General features: G+C 46.5%; 1 protein-coding gene across 1 annotated transcript; it reads left to right on the top strand.

Annotated features, from left to right (window-relative positions):
• Positions 1-2,543: 2,543 nt before the first annotated feature.
• Positions 2,544-17,673, top strand: LOC138416274 (plasma membrane calcium-transporting ATPase 4-like). Its single transcript, XM_069545098.1, is given in 8 exon segments — positions 2,544-2,619; positions 2,898-3,155; positions 3,635-3,760; positions 4,215-4,337; positions 9,938-10,020; positions 10,625-10,810; positions 16,537-16,728; positions 17,139-17,673. Coding segments are annotated over 8 exon segments (1,368 nt in total). The 3' UTR covers positions 17,463-17,673.
• The last annotated feature ends 355 nt before the right edge of the window (positions 17,674-18,028 follow it).

Below are 18,028 nucleotides of genomic sequence, written 5' to 3'. Positions count from 1 at the left end.
GAACTCCCATCATCGCCTTAATGACAGGACAGATAAAAAGGGAGACAGGGAAGGCAGGAACTCTTCAATCTTTCCCAGCATCAGGGTTTTTTCTAGTAAGTCAGTTCTTCACATCAGGTGGACAAAGAATTGGAATTTCAGCTTCAGCATCAGTACTTCCAATGAATTTTCAGGACTGATCTCCTTTAGCATTGACTGGTTGGATCTCCTTGCAGTCCAAGGGACTCCAACACCACAGTTCAAAAGCATCAATTCTTTGGCACTCAGTTTTCTTTATAGTCCAACTCTTACATCCATACATGACCACTGCAAAAACCATAGCCTTGACTAGACAGACCTTTGTTGGCAAAGTAATGTCTCTGCTTTTAATATGGTGTCTAGTTTGGTCATAGCTTTTCTTCCAAACAGCCAGCGTCTTTTAATTTCATGGTTACAGTCACCATCTGCAGTGATTTTGGAGCCCAAAAAATACGGTCTCTCACTGTTTCCTTTGTTTCTCCAACTATTTGCCATGAAGTGATGGGACCAGATGCCATGATCTTCGTTTTCTGAAAGTTGAACTTTAAGCCAACTTTTTCACTCTCCTCTTTCACTTTCATCAAGAGGCTCTTTAGTTCTTCTTCACTTTCTACCACAAGTGTGGTGTCATCTGCATATCTGAGGTTATTGATATTTCTCCTGCAATCTTGATCCAGCTTGTGTTTCATCCAGCCCGGCATTTCGCATGATGTACTCTGCATAGAAGTCAAAGAAGCAGGGTGACAATATACAGTCTTGATGTACTCCCTTCCCAATTTGGAACCAGTCTGTTGTTCCATGTCCAGGTCTATGTGTTGCTTCTTGATCTGCATACAGATTTCTCAGGAGGCAAGTCAGATGGTCTGGTATTCCTTAAGAACTTTCCAGTTTGCTGTGATCCACACAGTCAAAGACTTCACCACAGTCAATAAAGCAGAAGTAGATGGAACTCTCTTGCTTTTTCAAGAGCCAACGGATGTTGGTAATTTGATCTCTGGCTCTTCTGCCTTTTCCAAATCCAGCTTGAACATCTGGAAGTTCACGGTTCATGTACTGTTGAAGCCTAGCTTGGAGAATTTTGAGTATTTGTTAGCGTGTGAGATGAATGAAATTGTGCAGTATTTTGAGCATTCTTTTTCTTTGGGATTGGAATGAATTCTGACATTTCCAGTCCTGTGGCCACTGCTGAGTTTTCCAAATTTGCTGGCATATTCAGTGCAGCACTTTCACAGCATTATCTGTTAGGATTTGAAATAGCTTGGAATTCCATCACCTGCACTAGCTTTGTTCATAGTGATGCTTCCTGAAGCCCACTTGACTTCGCATTCCAGGATGTCTGGCTCTAGGTGAGTGATTATTTGGGTTGTGAAAATCTTTTTGTATAGTTCTGTGTATTCTTGCCACCTCTTCTTAATATCTTCCGCTTTTGTTAGGTCCATACCATTTCTGTCTTTTATTGAATCCATCTTTGCACGAAAATTCCCTTGGTATCTCTAATTTTCTTGAAGAGATCTCTAGTCTTTCCCACTATTGTTTTCCTCTATTTCTTTGCACTGATCACTGAAGAAGACTTTCTTACTTCTCCTTGCTATTCTTTGGAACTCTGCATTCAAATCGGTATATCTTTCCTTTTCTCCTTTGCCTTTAGCTTCTCTTCTTTTCAGAGCTATTTGTAAGGCCTCCTCAGATAATCATTTTGCCTTTTTGCATTTCTTTTTCTTGGGGATTGTTTTGATCACTGGAGCTGTACAATGTCATGAGCCTCTGTCCATAGCTCTTCAGGCACTCTGTCTGTCAGATCTGATCCCTTGAATCTATTTGTCACTTCCACTGTATAGTGTAAGGGATTTGGTTTAGGTTATACCTGAATGGCCTAGTGGTGTTTCCCACTTTTTCAGTTTAAGTCTGAATTTGGCAATAAGGAGTTCGTGATCTGAGCCACAGTCAGTTCCCAGTCTTGTTTTGCTGACTGTATAGAGCTTCTCCATCTTTGGCTGCAAAGAATATAATCAATCTGATTTCGGTGTTGACCATCTGGTGATGTCCATGTGTAATACTAGTCAGCCATAAAAAGCAACACAGTTGATTTAGTTTAAATTAGTTGCTTTTTGAACTCAAATAAGAAAATCACTCGCATTTCCTTCTTGTCTAACATCATTCCCAGAGTCTTAGTATAAAATAAACAGCAAGAAATGTCTTTAGAAAAAAAAAAATAAATAAAGCAAGACATGCACATTAAAATGATGTATAACATAACCACATTTATTAAGAACATATTCCAGTAGCAAATGGCAAATTTCAACAGTGCAAAAGCTGCAATTACTTTTGCACCAACCTCATAGCTTAAGTGTTGTGTGTGTGCCCGCCCCCACCCCGTTATCTGAGTGAGTTCTCCAAAGGAAACTGAAATATAACGAGTAAGCTATTCTTCCAACGCATCCTGATTCCAGGGTCTTCCCTGCCTTTCCCAGTAAATCCTATTCAGAATGTTATGAATCCTCTGCCCTCACTAAACCAACAAGGCCATGCACCCCAAAGTTCCCCCATCCCCCACGCTGGGCGTCACGGGAAATAGCAGTGGGAGCTGCCGTGCTGGGGGTCGTAAGGCCTCTATATGCGTCTTGCCTGTAGTTTTCACTGACATGGTCCATGCTGTTTAGTCATATGCTTTTTTCGGGTAAACATAAGTAGTTATATTGGTGACGAGATGATGCCCAATCCTGCCGTCTTCTGCTATCCTCAGGATAGCTATTTTTCCCGAGTTTTCTGTTCTTCTCTTCCCCTGGCTTTCTGTTCTGGGGAGTTACGGGAGCACAACCCCCATTTTTAATGTCAACAAAGGCCCCTCGGTGACCCTTTCTCTCCTTTCCCTGGGCTAGAGTGTGGTCTAGCCGTCAGTAGCCCAGAGGACGAAGGAGAGGCGGAAGCTGGCTGAATTGAGGGCGCAGCCATCTTATTCTCGGTGATCATCGTCGTGCTCGTGACTGCCTTCAATGACTGGAGCAAGGAGAAGCAATTCCGGGGGCTGCAGAACCGCATCGAGAAGGAGCAGAAGTTCTCCGTTATCCGGAATGGGCACATCATTCAGCTCCCTGTGGCTGAGATTGTGGTGGGTGACATTGCCCAAATCAAATACGGTGAGAGCTCTGTGGTTCTTTTCTCTTTTAGCTCTGTTTCTTACACCTGTGCCACCCTCCCTAACAGAGGGCTAGGTCCTTTGGCATAAGGGGGCTGGGAATTGCTGAGGATCCAAAAAGATAAGACCCCAAATTGTGTTAGCTTCTAGGTTAGAGTTTAAGGAGGTTATGGAAAAATAATTCAAAGAAAGCAGTAACTGACCCTGCCAAAGATGTCAGACTGTACCCTGTATGTCTTAGACTACAAGCAGGTAATATTCAGGCCATGGGAAGGTGTTTGGGGATCAGGAACCGTTTGAATTTATAATACCCAGAGCAGAGTTTTATCGCAGGTTGTCAGATCTGAAGCTGTCTTTCAGAGGTTCTCCAGGCTCTCCCGGGCTGTTGCCTCCAGATGGAGGCCCGGGAGCAGCCCTGAGAAGAGGCCAGATGGTCCTCACCTGCCCTCTCCCTGTCGCCCCTTCACCGCCGTGTGCTAGGTGACCTGCTGCCTGCAGACGGGATCCTGATCCAGGGCAACAACCTCAAGATTGACGAGAGCTCTCTGACGGGGGAATCGGACCATGTCAAGAAGTCCTTGGAGAGGAACCCCATGGTGCTCTCCGGTGAGGCCCTGATGACACCAGCCCCCCGCCCCCTCCCCGCAGACACAGCCGCAGAGACCGGTCCAGACCTTGCCCTGTCTTCCGACTGTGCCCCGACTCCTGCCCCAAGGCTCAGCGGGGGCTGTAGCGTGTCAGTGGGTTGAATACAAGGATACTGAGCAACCTAACGGAGGTTGTCCATGGAGCAGATGCTACAGGAGCCTTGAAGGGCTCTGCTGGCTGGAGTGGGTGGTAGGAAAGGAGCCTGACCCCAAAGCCGCTACACACATTGTTCTCCTTCCCCCCCGGGTCGCTTGCTCTTGATCTTTGCCTACTATCTGCCAAGTATAACACCATGCAGAGGAGGGAAAGGAAGAGGGATTGCTCTCTTCCAAGTTTGTGTCCACACCAAAGGATGGCCAGGTATTTAAAAAAAAAAAGGAAAAACTCTTCTCCCATCTTCTTTCCCATATAGGGACCCATGTAATGGAAGGTTCTGGACGAATGGTAGTGACTGCTGTGGGTATCAACTCTCAGACTGGAATAATTTTTACCCTCTTGGGAGCCAGTGAGGGGGAAGAGGAAGAGAAGAAGAAAGGTAAGGGGCTTTCAGAAGAGCCTCACCCCTCCCATACCCACAGACAGACTAGGAGAGGGAGCTGGTCTGCAGTGGAACACCTGGTTGGCAGACTGCAGGATGACGAGGACAGATCTCCAAACCCCTTCTTTAGCTGACGGTTTCCTCCCTGACTGCCCACGGTGCTGTAATGGAGACCAGATCCAGCTCTGCTCAGCGGTCAGGTTGCACTGGTTCCTGCGTTTACTGGTGGCTGTAAGACAATGAGGTGGAAGGCCTGTGCAAACGGGCCGGCGGTGTGCTCTGGCTCCAGCCCTCGCCACTTTCTTCCTCGGACACGGGGGGTTATACGAACCATCAAGGCTAAGGGAAAACTATCCAGGAGAAGAAACTGGTTTCCTGCTGAAACTGTGAGCAGGAAGAGAGATACAGCCAGAAGGGTGGGAACAGAGAGGGAATGTCTGCCTCAAAGTTAGCCCTGTCTTTGCCATTCACTTGTTCCTGAAAGCGAGAACAAAAGAGAAGTGGAAAGCAAAGGAGAAGAGGAAAGATATGCCCATTTGAATGCAGAGTTCCAAAGAATAGCGAGGAGAGATAAGAAAGCCTTCCTCAGCAATCAATACAAAGAAATAGAGGAAAACAATAGAATGGGAAAGACTAGAGATCTCTTCAAGAAAATTAGACATACCAAGGGAACATTTCATGCAAAGATGGGCTCGATAAAGGACAGAAACGGTATGGACCTAACAGAAGCAGAAAATATTAAGAAGAGGTGGTTAGAATACACAGAAGAACTGTACAAAAAGGATATTCACGACCCAGATAATCACGATGGTGTGATCAGTCACCTAGAGCCAGACATCCTGGGATGTGAGGTCAAGTGGGCCTTAGGAAGCATCACTATAAACAAAGCTAGTGGAGGTGATAGAATTCTAGTTGAGTTCTTTCAAATCCTGAAAGACAATGCTGTGAAAGTGCTGCACTCAATATGCCAGCAAATTTGGAAAACTCAGCAGTGGCCACAGGAGTGGAAAAGGTCAGTTTTCATTCCAATCCCAAAGAAAGACAATGCCAAAGAATGCTCAAACTACCACACAGTTGCACTCATCTCACATGCTAGTAAAGTAATGCTCAAAATTCTCCAAGCCAGGATTCAGCAATACATGAACTGTGAACTTCCTGATGTTCAAGCTGGTTTTAGAAAAGGTAGAGGAACCAGAAATCAAATTGCCAGCATCCACTGGATCATGGAAAAAGCAAGAGCGTTCCAGAAAAAATTTATTTCTGCTTTATTGACTATGCCAAAGCCTTTGACTTTGTGGATCACAATAAACTGTGGAAAATTCTGAAAGAGATGGGAATATCAGACCACCTGACCTGCCTGTAGAGAAACCTATATGCAGGCCAGGAAGCAACAGTTAGTACTGGACATGGAACAATAGACTGGTTCCAAATAGGAAAAGGAGTAATCAAGGCTATATACTGTCACCCTGCTTATTTAGCTTATATGCAGAGTACATCAGGTGAAACGCTGGGCTTGAACAAGCACAAGCTGGAATCAAGATTGCAGGGAGAAATATCAGTAACGTCAGATATGCAGATGACATCACCCTTAAGGCAGAAAGTGAAGAAGAACTAAAGAGGGCCTCTTGATGAAAGTGAAAGAGGAGAGTTAAAAGTTGGCTTAAAGCTCAACATTCAGAAAACGAAGATCATGGCATCTGGTCCCATCACTTCATGGCAAATAGATGGGGAAACAGTGGAAATAATGACTGACTTTATTTTTCTGGGCTCCAAAATCACTGCAGACGGTGATTGCAGTAATGAAATTAAAAGATGCTTACTCCTTGGAAGGAAAGTTAGGACCAACCTAGACAGCATATTCAAAAGCAGAGACATCACTTTGCCAACAAAGGTCTGTCTAGTCAAGGCTATGGTTTTTCCAGTAGTCATGTATGGATGTAAGAGTTGGACTATAAAGCAAGCTGAGTGCCGAAGAATTGATGCTTTGAACTGTGGTGTTGGAGAAGACTCTTGAGAGTCCCTTGGACTGCAAGGAGATCCAACCAGTCCATCCTAGAAGAGATCAGTCCTGGGTGTTCATTGGAAGGACTGATGTTGAAGCTGAAACTCCAATACTTTGGCCACCTGATGCGAAGAGCTGACTCATTGGAAAGGACCCTGATGCTGGGAAAGATTGAGGGTGGGAGGAGAAGGGGACAACAGAGGATGAGATGGTTGGATGGCATCACCGACTCAATGGACATGGGTTAAGGTGGACTCCGGGAGTTGGTGATGGACGGGAAGGCCTGGTTTGCTGCGGTTCATGGGGTTGCAAAGAGTTGCACACGACTGAGCAACTGAACTGAACTGAACTGTTCCTGAAAGAAGGAAAAACAGAAGGCAGAAAGATAACAAACCAAATGTGCACCTTTCCCTAAGCGTTCCTTGTCTTGGAGAAGAAAAGGATTTGTACCATTTGGCTGGAGGTGCATCTTGGGCTGTTTAGGGAAGGGCAGTTAATGAAAAGGCAACAAAGCTCATTCAGTTAGGAACCAGCCTGTTTCTGCAGCTGCCTTCAGAGTGAGTAAGGAGGAGGCTTGCCTGGTGCTGGTGAGCTGACACGGAGGCACCTTGCGTGGCCTTTGCTACCAGGCAGAAACAGTTCAGACCTCTCACTCCCTAAGCCCCACCCCATTTCTCCAAGTGGTTTGACTCAAGCCAGAAGCACCTCCCAACAGCAGCCGTGCTCCAGGAGAAAGCAGCTCAGGAGGGACTGTGCACGCCCCTCCATGAGTGGCCTGGTCCAAACCCCAGGGATTTGTGAGAGCCTCTAATAAAAATGGGGATAAACAGAGGTGTGAGCTTCCTTTACATCCCCTTGGCTGCAACTCAGACCCTTTGCTGTCACCCTTTTAGGCTCTGACCAGGACCGGCAAATTGGATATCTGATCTCTGAATAGTCATTTTGGGTCCCCACCCCATTTTTTTCTTTCTTGTTCAAACAGGTAAAAAACAAGGAGTCCCTGAAAATCGCAACAAAGGTAACCTTTCCACTCACTCATTTACCACCTCTACCTGCCCACACTCAAACCAGACCTTTCCAGGCCATCTGCCTTCCCCCTGTTCCTCTCCATAAGTCTGTTAGCTGCTTCTGTGGCCCAGATGCCTCATCCTGAGGATGGTGCAGAGATCTGGGGGTGGTCCCAAGCTGCCAAACCCAATCTAAGGTGGGATGCAGCACCCTCTGCTGTTAGCTCAAGGGGCCTCCTGTCAAGATTTCTCTCAGGAAGCCTGTGTGGTGATCTGCTCTTCCCAGGGTGCTGACCTCCTTTTTCATTGTCCTTGGCCAGAGTTAAAGAGCAAGGACCCTTAGTCTCTGGGTTGGAAGTGTGCAGGGTCCTTATGGGGGAAGGAGTTGGGATGGGCAGTCCCTGCACCCTCTTCTTCCTCTTTTGGTGCCGTCTTCCCATCTAGATGCCTTCTCAGCTAGTCTTCTCTGGGGTGCAGAGAGCCCTTTCTCTGTAACCTCTGTCCCCACTTCTTTCTTCTCTCCAGTCTGTTTTCTTCTTCCTAATCTGATGTGTGTTTCTTTTTTGGTGGTTGTGTTTACATCCTGTCTCTGTCTTATTTGTGAGTCTGACAGCAGAGACAATCTCTCAGGAAGGGCACCTAAGCAAAGGAGCAGAGCTCTGCAGGGTGAACCTGGAGGGGTGCTGGGGGCCAGCAGGAACTGCTCTCTTGAGACAGCTCCTGGAGCCTTTTTTCCTTTCATAACCCGCATCATAGTGGATTTTAGAAATAAAGACATCACGTTGGAAAACCAGGACTCAACAAAAAGTAATTCTTAAATTTCAGATCTCTTTAACTCTTCTTTTTAAAGGAAAATGGATTTCTATGTCTGTCTGTATCCCTGCCTTGTCTTGTTCCAGAGAGTCCCTGTACCAACTTCTTTCCTTAGGGAAAGGTACTCTGTACCTCCCTACCTTCATCAGACAGGGGAGAAAGGCGATTTCCTTCCCCTATGGCTCAACTAATATAAGAGGGAACTGGAAAATACCCTGTGTTTGGGCTCTGGGTTTCTTCCATGAAAATCTATATCTATGTAGAGAGAGAGGGGAACCTTTCAAAGAGCCAGCTAAGACCCTAATGTGTTTCCCATGTGGCTCAGAGGTAAAGAAACTGCCTGCCAATGCACGAGATGCAGGTTTGATCCCTGGGTCAGGAAGATCTCCTGGAAAGGGAAACGGCAACCCACTCCAGCATTCTTGCCTGGGAAATCCCATGGACAGAGGATCCTGGTGGGCTACAGTCCATGGGGTCACAAAAGAGTTGGACACGACTTAGCAGCTAAACAAGACCCTTATGCTCTAGGAACATTTACTAACCTTCCCCTTCAGCCCCTTTCTGCAGTAAAGAGTCACTGTTTTAAGCACTGAATTCCAGGAAGGATGGCTGTTGGTAATAGCACCGAGTGGCAGGACAAATCCTCTTGCGAGAAGAAACCTGGCTCAGGGCTCTGAGACAGTGCCAGGAAGCTGCCACTGAAGAGGAGAGCCATCCATTTCACCTCCAGTTGTTAAGATACCCTTCCCAAGGCCCTAAGAGAAGGTCAAGCTCCCTGTCTGGCATGGGGTGAGGGAGGTCAGATCTGATGCCAGAGGTCCAAGGTGTGTTCCAGAAACAGACAAAGGGGCGTGTTAGTTTCCCCTTGCTACTACTCAGGGCTGCTGCCTTGCCTGCTGACCTGTCCTCTTTGTGTGTGCACCCTAGCAAAGACCCAAGATGGAGTGGCCTTGGAAATCCAGCCACTCAACAGCCAGGAGGGGATCGACAGTGAGGAAAAGGAGAAGAAGGCCGCCAAGCTGCCCAAAAAGGAGAAGTCCGTGCTGCAGGGCAAGCTGACCCGCCTGGCCGTCCAGATTGGGAAAGCTGGTGAGTAGGTGGGGCCTTCTCAGTGTGTCCGTCAGTCTTCCTCTGGGTCCTCGCCACTTTGATTACCTCCTGTCTGTACCAACCAGGTCTGGCAGGAAGGAGCTGAAAATTCCAAGTGGCTGGTGCAGTTCAAGAATCTGTGTCCTTCCCTGTGACTGTTGGACCCTTGGCTTTAGCAGAGAGACATGTCTTTCTATTTAGAGTTAAAGGCCCAAAACAAATGGGAGATTAACATTAGCAAGAAGGAAGACTTTAATAACTACTCACCTGCTCAAGCATTGGCTTGAAAATTCCTGAAGGGTAGAGAAGGCTGCTGTTGGCTGGGAGCAATTCTCTAGCATAAGAATGGCCAGGCACAGAGCAATGAGTTCAAAATGAGGACTGGAAGGCAAAGGAAGACAACGATTAAAGAGGGGCTTTGCAGAGCAGAGGTCACTAAAGGTACTCCTGTGCATCAGGAAAGGAAACAGCTTCTCCATGCCTGACTCTGGAGAGGGTGATGGGGAGGGTGCGGGGAGGGATGGAGCTGGAAGAGGCAGTGAAAGGAAGACTGCTCCCTCAGCGGGTATCCCTCCAAGCAGTCTGCTCCCGCTGTTTACTTCCCGACAGCCCCCTGTGTTCACTACAGAGTCTAGCCCAATGCATCTCTCCGTGTGCTGTTCACCTGGGACCTTGTTACGCTGCAGATTCTGACTCAAGCAGTCTGGGTGGGACCTGTGTTCCTAACAAGCCCCTGGGTGGGGCCCGCGCTGCTGCTCTGCTGAGCACAGTGAGAAGCAGGAACCTGCGGCGATCCACTTGAGCATTCAGCTGCTCGGTCACATCAGCCTGTTTCAAGTGGTTGGTCACCACATGTGGCCAGTGGCTCCCTATTGGACAGTGCAAACAAAAGCCAAAGCAACTCTCCATCCTGAATAGGGAGGCCTAGGAGAGCTTCCAGCTCAGGGGAAGAACATGCAGGTTAGCAAACATCTGAGCACCTAGTGGGTATAAGCTATATGATGAAGTCGTTTTTAAACATTATCATATCTTGTTTGTCGACAGTACTGGGAATTAGGCAATACAGGTTAAGCTCTTCCCATTCTGCAAAAAAAGAGGGTCTGAGGCCGAGACGACACGTAACTGATCCGGATTGCCCAGCTGGTAAATGGAAGTGTTATCGTTCAGCCTCTGGGTCTCTGCCTTCAAATCGTGCAGTGCTTTTTCGACTGCATAATACCTGTCTTGATGTACCAGATAGGATATCTGATGAGGTCAGGCTTTCTTGGCTTAGATTGCTACCCGTGAAACAATTTACTGCCCTTTGGTGACGCTATGAAACCTCCAGCATAGGGAAAAAGAAGGACAGAGCGTAAAAAGGGAGGTAGTGACAGGGATTAGAGAGGAAGACCAAAAAAGCATCTTTTGTGGGAAAGCGGCCCTGCCCTCACCCTGGCGCACCTGTCTCCCCAGGCATCATCGACAGCACTGTCGGGGACCAGCGACAGGTGGTGGCTGTCACTGGTGACGGCACCAATGACGGGCCGGCTCTGAAGAAAGCAGACGTCGGTTTTGCCATGGTAAGCAGCTCAGCGTAGCATCTCTCTCTGCCTGCAAGCTGCCTGCGCCAGAAGGAAGCCCAGACAGGCTCTGGTACCCTGCTGCTTCCTGGACCTTCATAGCCCGCTTTGTGCTCTTTTCTCTAACTCCATCTCACCTGCCTGCCTGGCCAATAATAATAGATCTAATGAGGGACTCATGAAGTATGAAGACAGGGAAATCATGAGGTTTCATTACCCAGGAAAATAAGACAAACTGAGACTTACCCATGAATATGATCATATTGTCTGCCTAGGCACACTATAGAAAATTCACGTTCCATATGGAAAGTGTTTATTCTGTAGTTAGCACTGTTCATCACTCTGTTTGTGAGGCCAGGAGCATCAGAGTCACTTAGAAAGTTCATTTAAAATCACATAGGTCAAGGTTCGACAGTCAGCTATCTTGATTGAGTAGCATCTGGGCCAGGTCCCAGAATGTATGTTGTTGTTCAGTTGCTAAATTACGTACGACTCTGCGACCCCGTGGAGTTTGCTCAAACTCTTGTCCATCGAATCGGTGATGCCATCCAACCATCTCATCCTCTGTCGTCCCCTTCTCCTCCTGCCCTCAGTCTTTGCCAGCATCACGGTCTTTTCCAATGAGTCAGCTCTTCACATCAGGTGGCCAAAGTATTGAAGCTTCACCTTCAGCATCAGCCCTTCCAATGAATATTCAGGGCTGATTTCCTTTAGGATGGATTTGTTTTATCTCCTTGCTGTCCAAGGGACTCTCAAGAGTCTTCTCCAACACCGCAATTTGAAAGCATTAATTCTTCAGAACTCAGCCTTCTTTATGGTCCAGTCTCACATCCATACATGACCACTGGAAAAACCATAGCCTTGACTAGACGGACCTTTGTTGGCCAAGTAATGTCTCTGCATTTTAATATGCTGTCTAGGTTGGTCATAACTTTTCTTTCAAGGAGCACGGGTCTTTTAATTTCGTGGCTACGGTCACTGTCCACAGTGACTTTGAAGCCCAAACAGAAATCTTTAGGTGTTTCTAAATAGGTACACTTGTTGATTCTAATGCTCAGGGACACTTAGAAGCCCTCAGATAGCAAAGTACGTTCTCCTATTCAAGTAGGTAATGATTGTAAGCTTCCCATACATTTTGAACTGTTGGTGATTTTTAAGCAGTAGAAGGTGATTCAAGAAGAAATCTATCTTTAGGGTGCTCTCTTTACCCAGAAAATAAAATTTAAAAGTTTTTATCCAAGGGAATTTCAAGAACATACAAAAATAGAATAGTTTATTGAATCCCCGTGTACCTGTCACCCAGAATAAGTCTTGCTGGGTGGGCCAGTGTTGGCCCACACATACACATTTCCCCTTCTCCAGCTGGATTACTCCGAAACATCTCCAAGATGTTATATCATTTCATCCAGTATGTGTCTCTGGAAGAGAACTATGTATCGATAAAATATATTTAAAAGAACCGTATGCCATTGTCTCACAGCAATATTGATTCCTTGCTGCTGCTGCTAAGTCGCTTCAGTCGTGTCCGACTCTGTGCGACTCCATAGACGGCAGCCCACCAGGCTCCCCCGTCCCTGGGATTCTCCAGGCAAGAACACTGGAGGGGTTGCCATTTCCTTCTCCAGATTCCTTGCTATCATTAGCTATCTAGTCCGTGTTCACATTTCTCTTGATAAGATTTTTGTTTTTCTAAATTATTTGTCCAAATGGGAATCCAAACAAGATCCATACACTGTGGTTGGTTGATATATCTCTTAAATGTAAGAATCTATAATAGCAGTTCTTGAAGTGTGCTCTTCCGCCTCCGCCTGGAAACCTACAGAAATGCAGATTTTTCAGGCCTTGCCCCAGATCTACCTAGTGAGAAACCTTGCAGTGGGGCCCAGCACTCCGTGTTTGAACAGGCCCTCTGGGTGATCCTCACGCACCCTAAAGTTTGAGAACCACTGACCCCACAGGACCTATGTGTTAGGGGTTCCCAAGACCACCCTTCACATTTGTGGATTCACTGGAAGGGCGCAGGGGACGCGGCCTCTAACTGTACTCATGGCTAAGATTTAATCCACTGGTGTACTAAGAATCTAGTAAGACAGAGTCACAGACAGGGTCTGGAATCCACATGCAGGCTTGCTATGATTACTCCCTGCTCTGAGGGGGTCAAAAAGAGCACCTGCTTTCCCTAGCAACAAAAATGTAGTGATGCAGGTGATGTTTCTGCCCCGAGAGATGCATCAGAGACTTGGCACCCTAGAGGTCTATTAAGGTTGGCCATATAAGCACCATCAACCCTGCATATGCTAAGATTCCAGACTCCTAGAAGGAAGCAGGTTTTCAATGGAAAATAAGAAAAATTAGTGAATCGCTAACTGATTTTCAGTTAATGTTGACTGAGCACATTCTGAGAGCCAAGTTACCAGATGCTAACCAAGTGCCAGCCTTGCAAACAGACCTTTCACAAGATAGCAGTCTCAGTCATGCTGTGTTAATTCTTTTCTGCACATGCCCTTGCGTCTTTTTCCCGAGCTATTTAATCTTGAAGGAAACGGTTTGTTTTCCTATGTAAGATATACCACGTCATGGATTTTGTTGATTATATCCCTGTGTCCTTTAAAGTGCCCTTGTATTTCCTATAAAGTAGCATTTAGTTCTATGAGCAGTCAGAATCTACACCCCATCTTTCACTAAGGGCTGCAATATGACAATGTTCTGATTTTCTTTCTTTATTAACTTGAATACTTCTATAAAAAGACAATTACCCTCATCAACTCTTTGGTTCAGCTCCTATGTGAAAGATAAGCTAAATGCTTGATTTTTCTCCACTATTTACCAGTTCCCAAAGTAATGAGTTGATTTTGGGGGGGATCATCCAAAGTTGTCCAATGAACCTCATGTGAAGAGTTGACTCATTGGAAAAGACCCTGATGCTGGGAGGGATTGGGGGCAGGAGGAGAAGGGGATGACAGAGGATGAGATGGATGGATGGCATCACCGACTCGATGGACGTGAGTTTGAGTGCACTCTGGGAGGTGGTGATGGACAGGGAGGCCTGGTGTGCTGCAATTCATGGGGTCGCAGAGTCGGACACGACTGAGCTCCTGAACTGAACTGAACTGAAACTACTAAAAGTTAATTGTTTGTTTTTCAAATATCATTATGAGCTCATATTCTTTTGAATATATGTGGCATGTCTCCGCCCATTGCCCATATTACCATCTTGATGCTCACACTGGCCCACCATTAGCCTCTCCCGCTCTGCTGAGCACTGTGAGTGTGACCTCAGCTCTCTGGAGTAGCGCTCTCGGCCTCTTGCACGGTGAGACGTGCCACACCCGTCATGCATGTTTCTTGTCCTAGATCTAGAATCATCCACTTTGCAGAGGAGTTCTGCGTTGCTTTAGTGAGAAATGGCATTTAGAGAACACAATCTGAATGTCAGGGTGTTCTTTACTTCTGAGTAAATTCTTGTTTCTAGAACTTTTCAGTGGACAAAGCTAGGAAATACATCTTTTATATCGTATTTATTTGGTTTTGTGTTTCTTTGTTTTAAAGGTAGAATGCTTCATGAATTCATATTGCCATTTCCAATTCAAATTTAGAATTCTAGAACTTCCTAATTTTACTTGCCTGATTTTACATTGATCTAAGGGTATTAACATAATTATTATTGGCTTTATCCTAATATATATGGAATAGTCTCAAGAGAGCAATAATAATACAATTACTGTACTAAAAACAGGTAAAGATTTTTCTTACAGTTCTTTTTATCCTGTAGGTATGTCCTACTACAGATGTAGGATCAAAGTGCTGTGGATTTCAGAAAGTCATGTAGAACTTTGCATTTTGTGTGGTTTGCTATCAGCTGGTTATACCACTTCGTGATATCATGTGTTGGGCTGGCTTCTTTTTTTCCATTTTTGAGATTGCTTATCTTACACTTAGTCTTGTTTTACGCCTGTCTGAAGTAGTTACATGATTCTCAACTAAAATACATGGAACAAGGTCTGTTTATAGAAGTCTAGCTTCCATCCCTGTCACCTCCAGCCTGTTGCCTCCTTCTCAATCCCTCAGATAGCATCTTTGATTTTTGGTTTATCCTTCTGTTTGCTCCTTTAAAAATACAATCAAATGTGTAGTATCTTTATATCCCGTTCTCTTAAATAAGGGACAGTTAGCTATATTCACCTGTATACACACTATATACTCTTTTTTTCCCCACCTTGCTGTTTTTCATTTAACAACCTAACTTGGAGATTATTCCATAGTAGTACAATATAAAGACATCCTTTCTTTCTTTCTTCTTTCTTTCTCTTCTTTCTTTTAACAGTGCATAGTACAGAATTGTGTGGATATATTAGAGAATCTTTTGAAAGGGAAATTGAATTATATAGTATATCTAACAGATATTCATTTGTTGCAGTCTGGATAGGAAAATAATACTACCAGGTAAACAGAACGTATAATCTAATGGTACTCTGTAGGTTTTAGGGGTTGTGAGACATGGCATAGAAGTACGGTCTGGGGATATTAGGAACAGTTTTGTTTAGCAAGCAGGGCTTAAATAATTTACGGGGCGTTTAGGATAGATATCAGACACGACTGAGCAACTTTCACTTCATTAAGGATAGATAGGATTTAAATGGAAGGGGAAAGAGGATGCTCCAGGCTTGGACAAAGGGTGTAAGTGGAAGACTGAACTCTCGAAGTGAATGAGAGAATTCAGGGAGTCGTGAATAAATCAGTAGGCTTTGAGCAGAAAGCTTATATAAGAGCAGTTTGGAAAATGAACCACAGTTCACTTGTTGAAGGCTTTGACTACCAGCTTAGAAAGTTTAGTGTTTCTCAAGCACTGCTTTCTACCACTGGGATGTCTATTTACAAACCTTGAGTGGCAAAGAGTTGGACACGACTGAGCGTCTGAACTGAACTGAACTGAGTGGTTACCTGGAAACAGGATTTTGAATAAGGACAGAATATCTGAACCATGCTGCTGGACTGCTCCTTCTAGGAAAGAACGTAGAGTGACTTCAAGGTGTGGGGGACATGAGGATTTAAAGTGGATATTTAATTTGAAGGTAGAACAGAAAGGACTTTTCCCCTATCTTCTCATTGCTCTCTAAGATGGAGAAGTAGATGGGACAGGAGACCGGAATATCAAAGGCGACTGTGATTTCCAGCCTCAGTTAGGAGTGCGGTGCTGACACCATCGAATATGAAAGGCGACTGTGATTTCCGGCCTCAGTTCAGGAGTGTGGTGCTGGCACCGTGGAATATCAAAGGCGACTGATTTCCAGCCTCAGTTCAGGAGTGCGGTGCTGGCTCCATGGAATATCAAAGGCGACTGTGATTTCCAGCCTCAGTTCAGGAGTGCGGTGCTGGCACCGTGGAATATCAAAGGCGACTGTGATTTCCAGCCTCAGTTCAGGAGTGCGGTGCTGGCACCGTGGAATATCAAAGGCGACTGTGATTTCCGGCCTCAGTTCAGGAGTGCGGTGCTGGCACCGTGGCCCGGTGCCCTTTTGCACGCGTGACAGCGGCACATTCCCCTTCCTTTCCTCTGGGGGAGAAGACCAGATCACGCTGGTTTAGTCTGTGGAGCTCGTGTGGCTGCTGTGCCCTCTGGTGTTTGTGCCGAGTTCTGAAGCTTCTTGGAGTTGAGGAATGGGTTCCGAGTACAGAAGAGCTCCTTTTCCAGTTCCTCACTGTTTTCCTCCCCCCTCTTACCTAAGGGTATTGCAGGCACAGACGTGGCAAAGGAGGCCTCCGACATCATCCTAACAGACGACAACTTCACCAGCATCGTGAAGGCGGTGATGTGGGGGCGGAACGTCTACGACAGCATCTCCAAGTTCCTGCAGTTCCAGCTCACCGTCAACGTGGTGGCCGTGATCGTGGCCTTCACTGGAGCCTGCATCACCCAGGTGGGAGGAGCTGAGATGGGAGGGGTGGGGCTGGGGCCAAGAAACAAGGGGTGTGACGTTACAGTGCGTCGCTGAGGAGCAAGGCCCAGCGTTTGTGCAGGGGTGTTGGGGCAGGAGTTCGCTCTCCCGAGTCCATCTGCTCCTGTGGGAGCATGATCATGTATCCACCATTGATGCAGCACTTACCTGTTAGCCAGCATGCTAAGCACTAATTTGGGGTTCTCTGATCTTCATAAACAGCCTTGTAGAATAGGCATTATCCCCGTTTACAAAGAGGTTAAATAAGTTTCCATTGTGACTCAGCTGGATAGCAGGAGGTAGGCCCTTTCAGGGGCAAAGGTGAGGCTGACCAGTGAGGTGAGGGGTCGTCTGCAAGGAGAGCTGAAAGGAGTGGTGGCTCTTCCTGCCAGGACTCCCCACTGAAGGCCGTGCAGATGTTGTGGGTGAATCTCATCATGGACACCTTTGCCTCGCTGGCCCTGGCCACAGAGCCTCCTACAGACTCTCTGCTGAAGCGCCGGCCCTACGGGCGCAATAAGCCTCTGATCTCGCGCACCATGATGAAGAACATCCTGGGTCACGCCGTCTATCAGCTCACCGTCATCTTTTTCCTTGTCTTTGCGGGTGAGCCACGGGGAGGTTGGGCAGGGTGGGGTGGGGGCCAGCGTGTGGAGTTCGAGAAGGAGATGGGCAGAGAGGGGCCCGAGAGGAGGAAGGCGCAGGGCGCAGGCTGAGTCAGCGGGGCAGGAGCCTTTTCGCGCACCGGGTGCACCTCTGTTCCCAGGCCGTGGTGCGTTATGGCATTCTCTGACTCCTCTTAAAAATCTCTCAGGGGTAACTTTATGGCATATGGGGCTGCGAATTGCTGAGGAGGAGGGATAAAGACAGACATAGAAATCCATTTTGCTTTAAAAAGAAGAGTTAAAGAGATCTGAAATTTAAGAATTACTTTTGTTGAGTCCTGGTTTTCCAACGTGATGTCTTTACTTCTAAAATCCACTATGATGTGGGTTATGAAAGGAAAAAAGGCTCCAGGAGCTGTCTCAAGAGAGACAAGTCAAGGCCTAGGAGGGGCATTCCTCTAACAAGCTGAACCCAACACTGGGGCCGACCTAAGCCAGACAGGACTCTTAAGGTGCTGGGACCAAGAAGGAACACCCTCTCTTTCTCCCTCCAAGGCCTGGTGGGTCTGGAATCCCCTCAGCAGGCAGGCCTTCTGGGTCAAAGGCCAGGGAGAGAGAGAAAAAACGAAAAGGGCCCACGGGTGTTGCTGAGAGATGCCGAATTATTCTCGAATAAG

The sequence above is a fragment of the Ovis canadensis genome, chromosome 12 (genome assembly GCF_042477335.2).
Source record: "Ovis canadensis isolate MfBH-ARS-UI-01 breed Bighorn chromosome 12, ARS-UI_OviCan_v2, whole genome shotgun sequence".
NCBI classification, from domain to species: Eukaryota; Metazoa; Chordata; class Mammalia; order Artiodactyla; family Bovidae; genus Ovis; species Ovis canadensis.
This window is presented reverse-complemented; position numbering and strand designations above follow the sequence as displayed.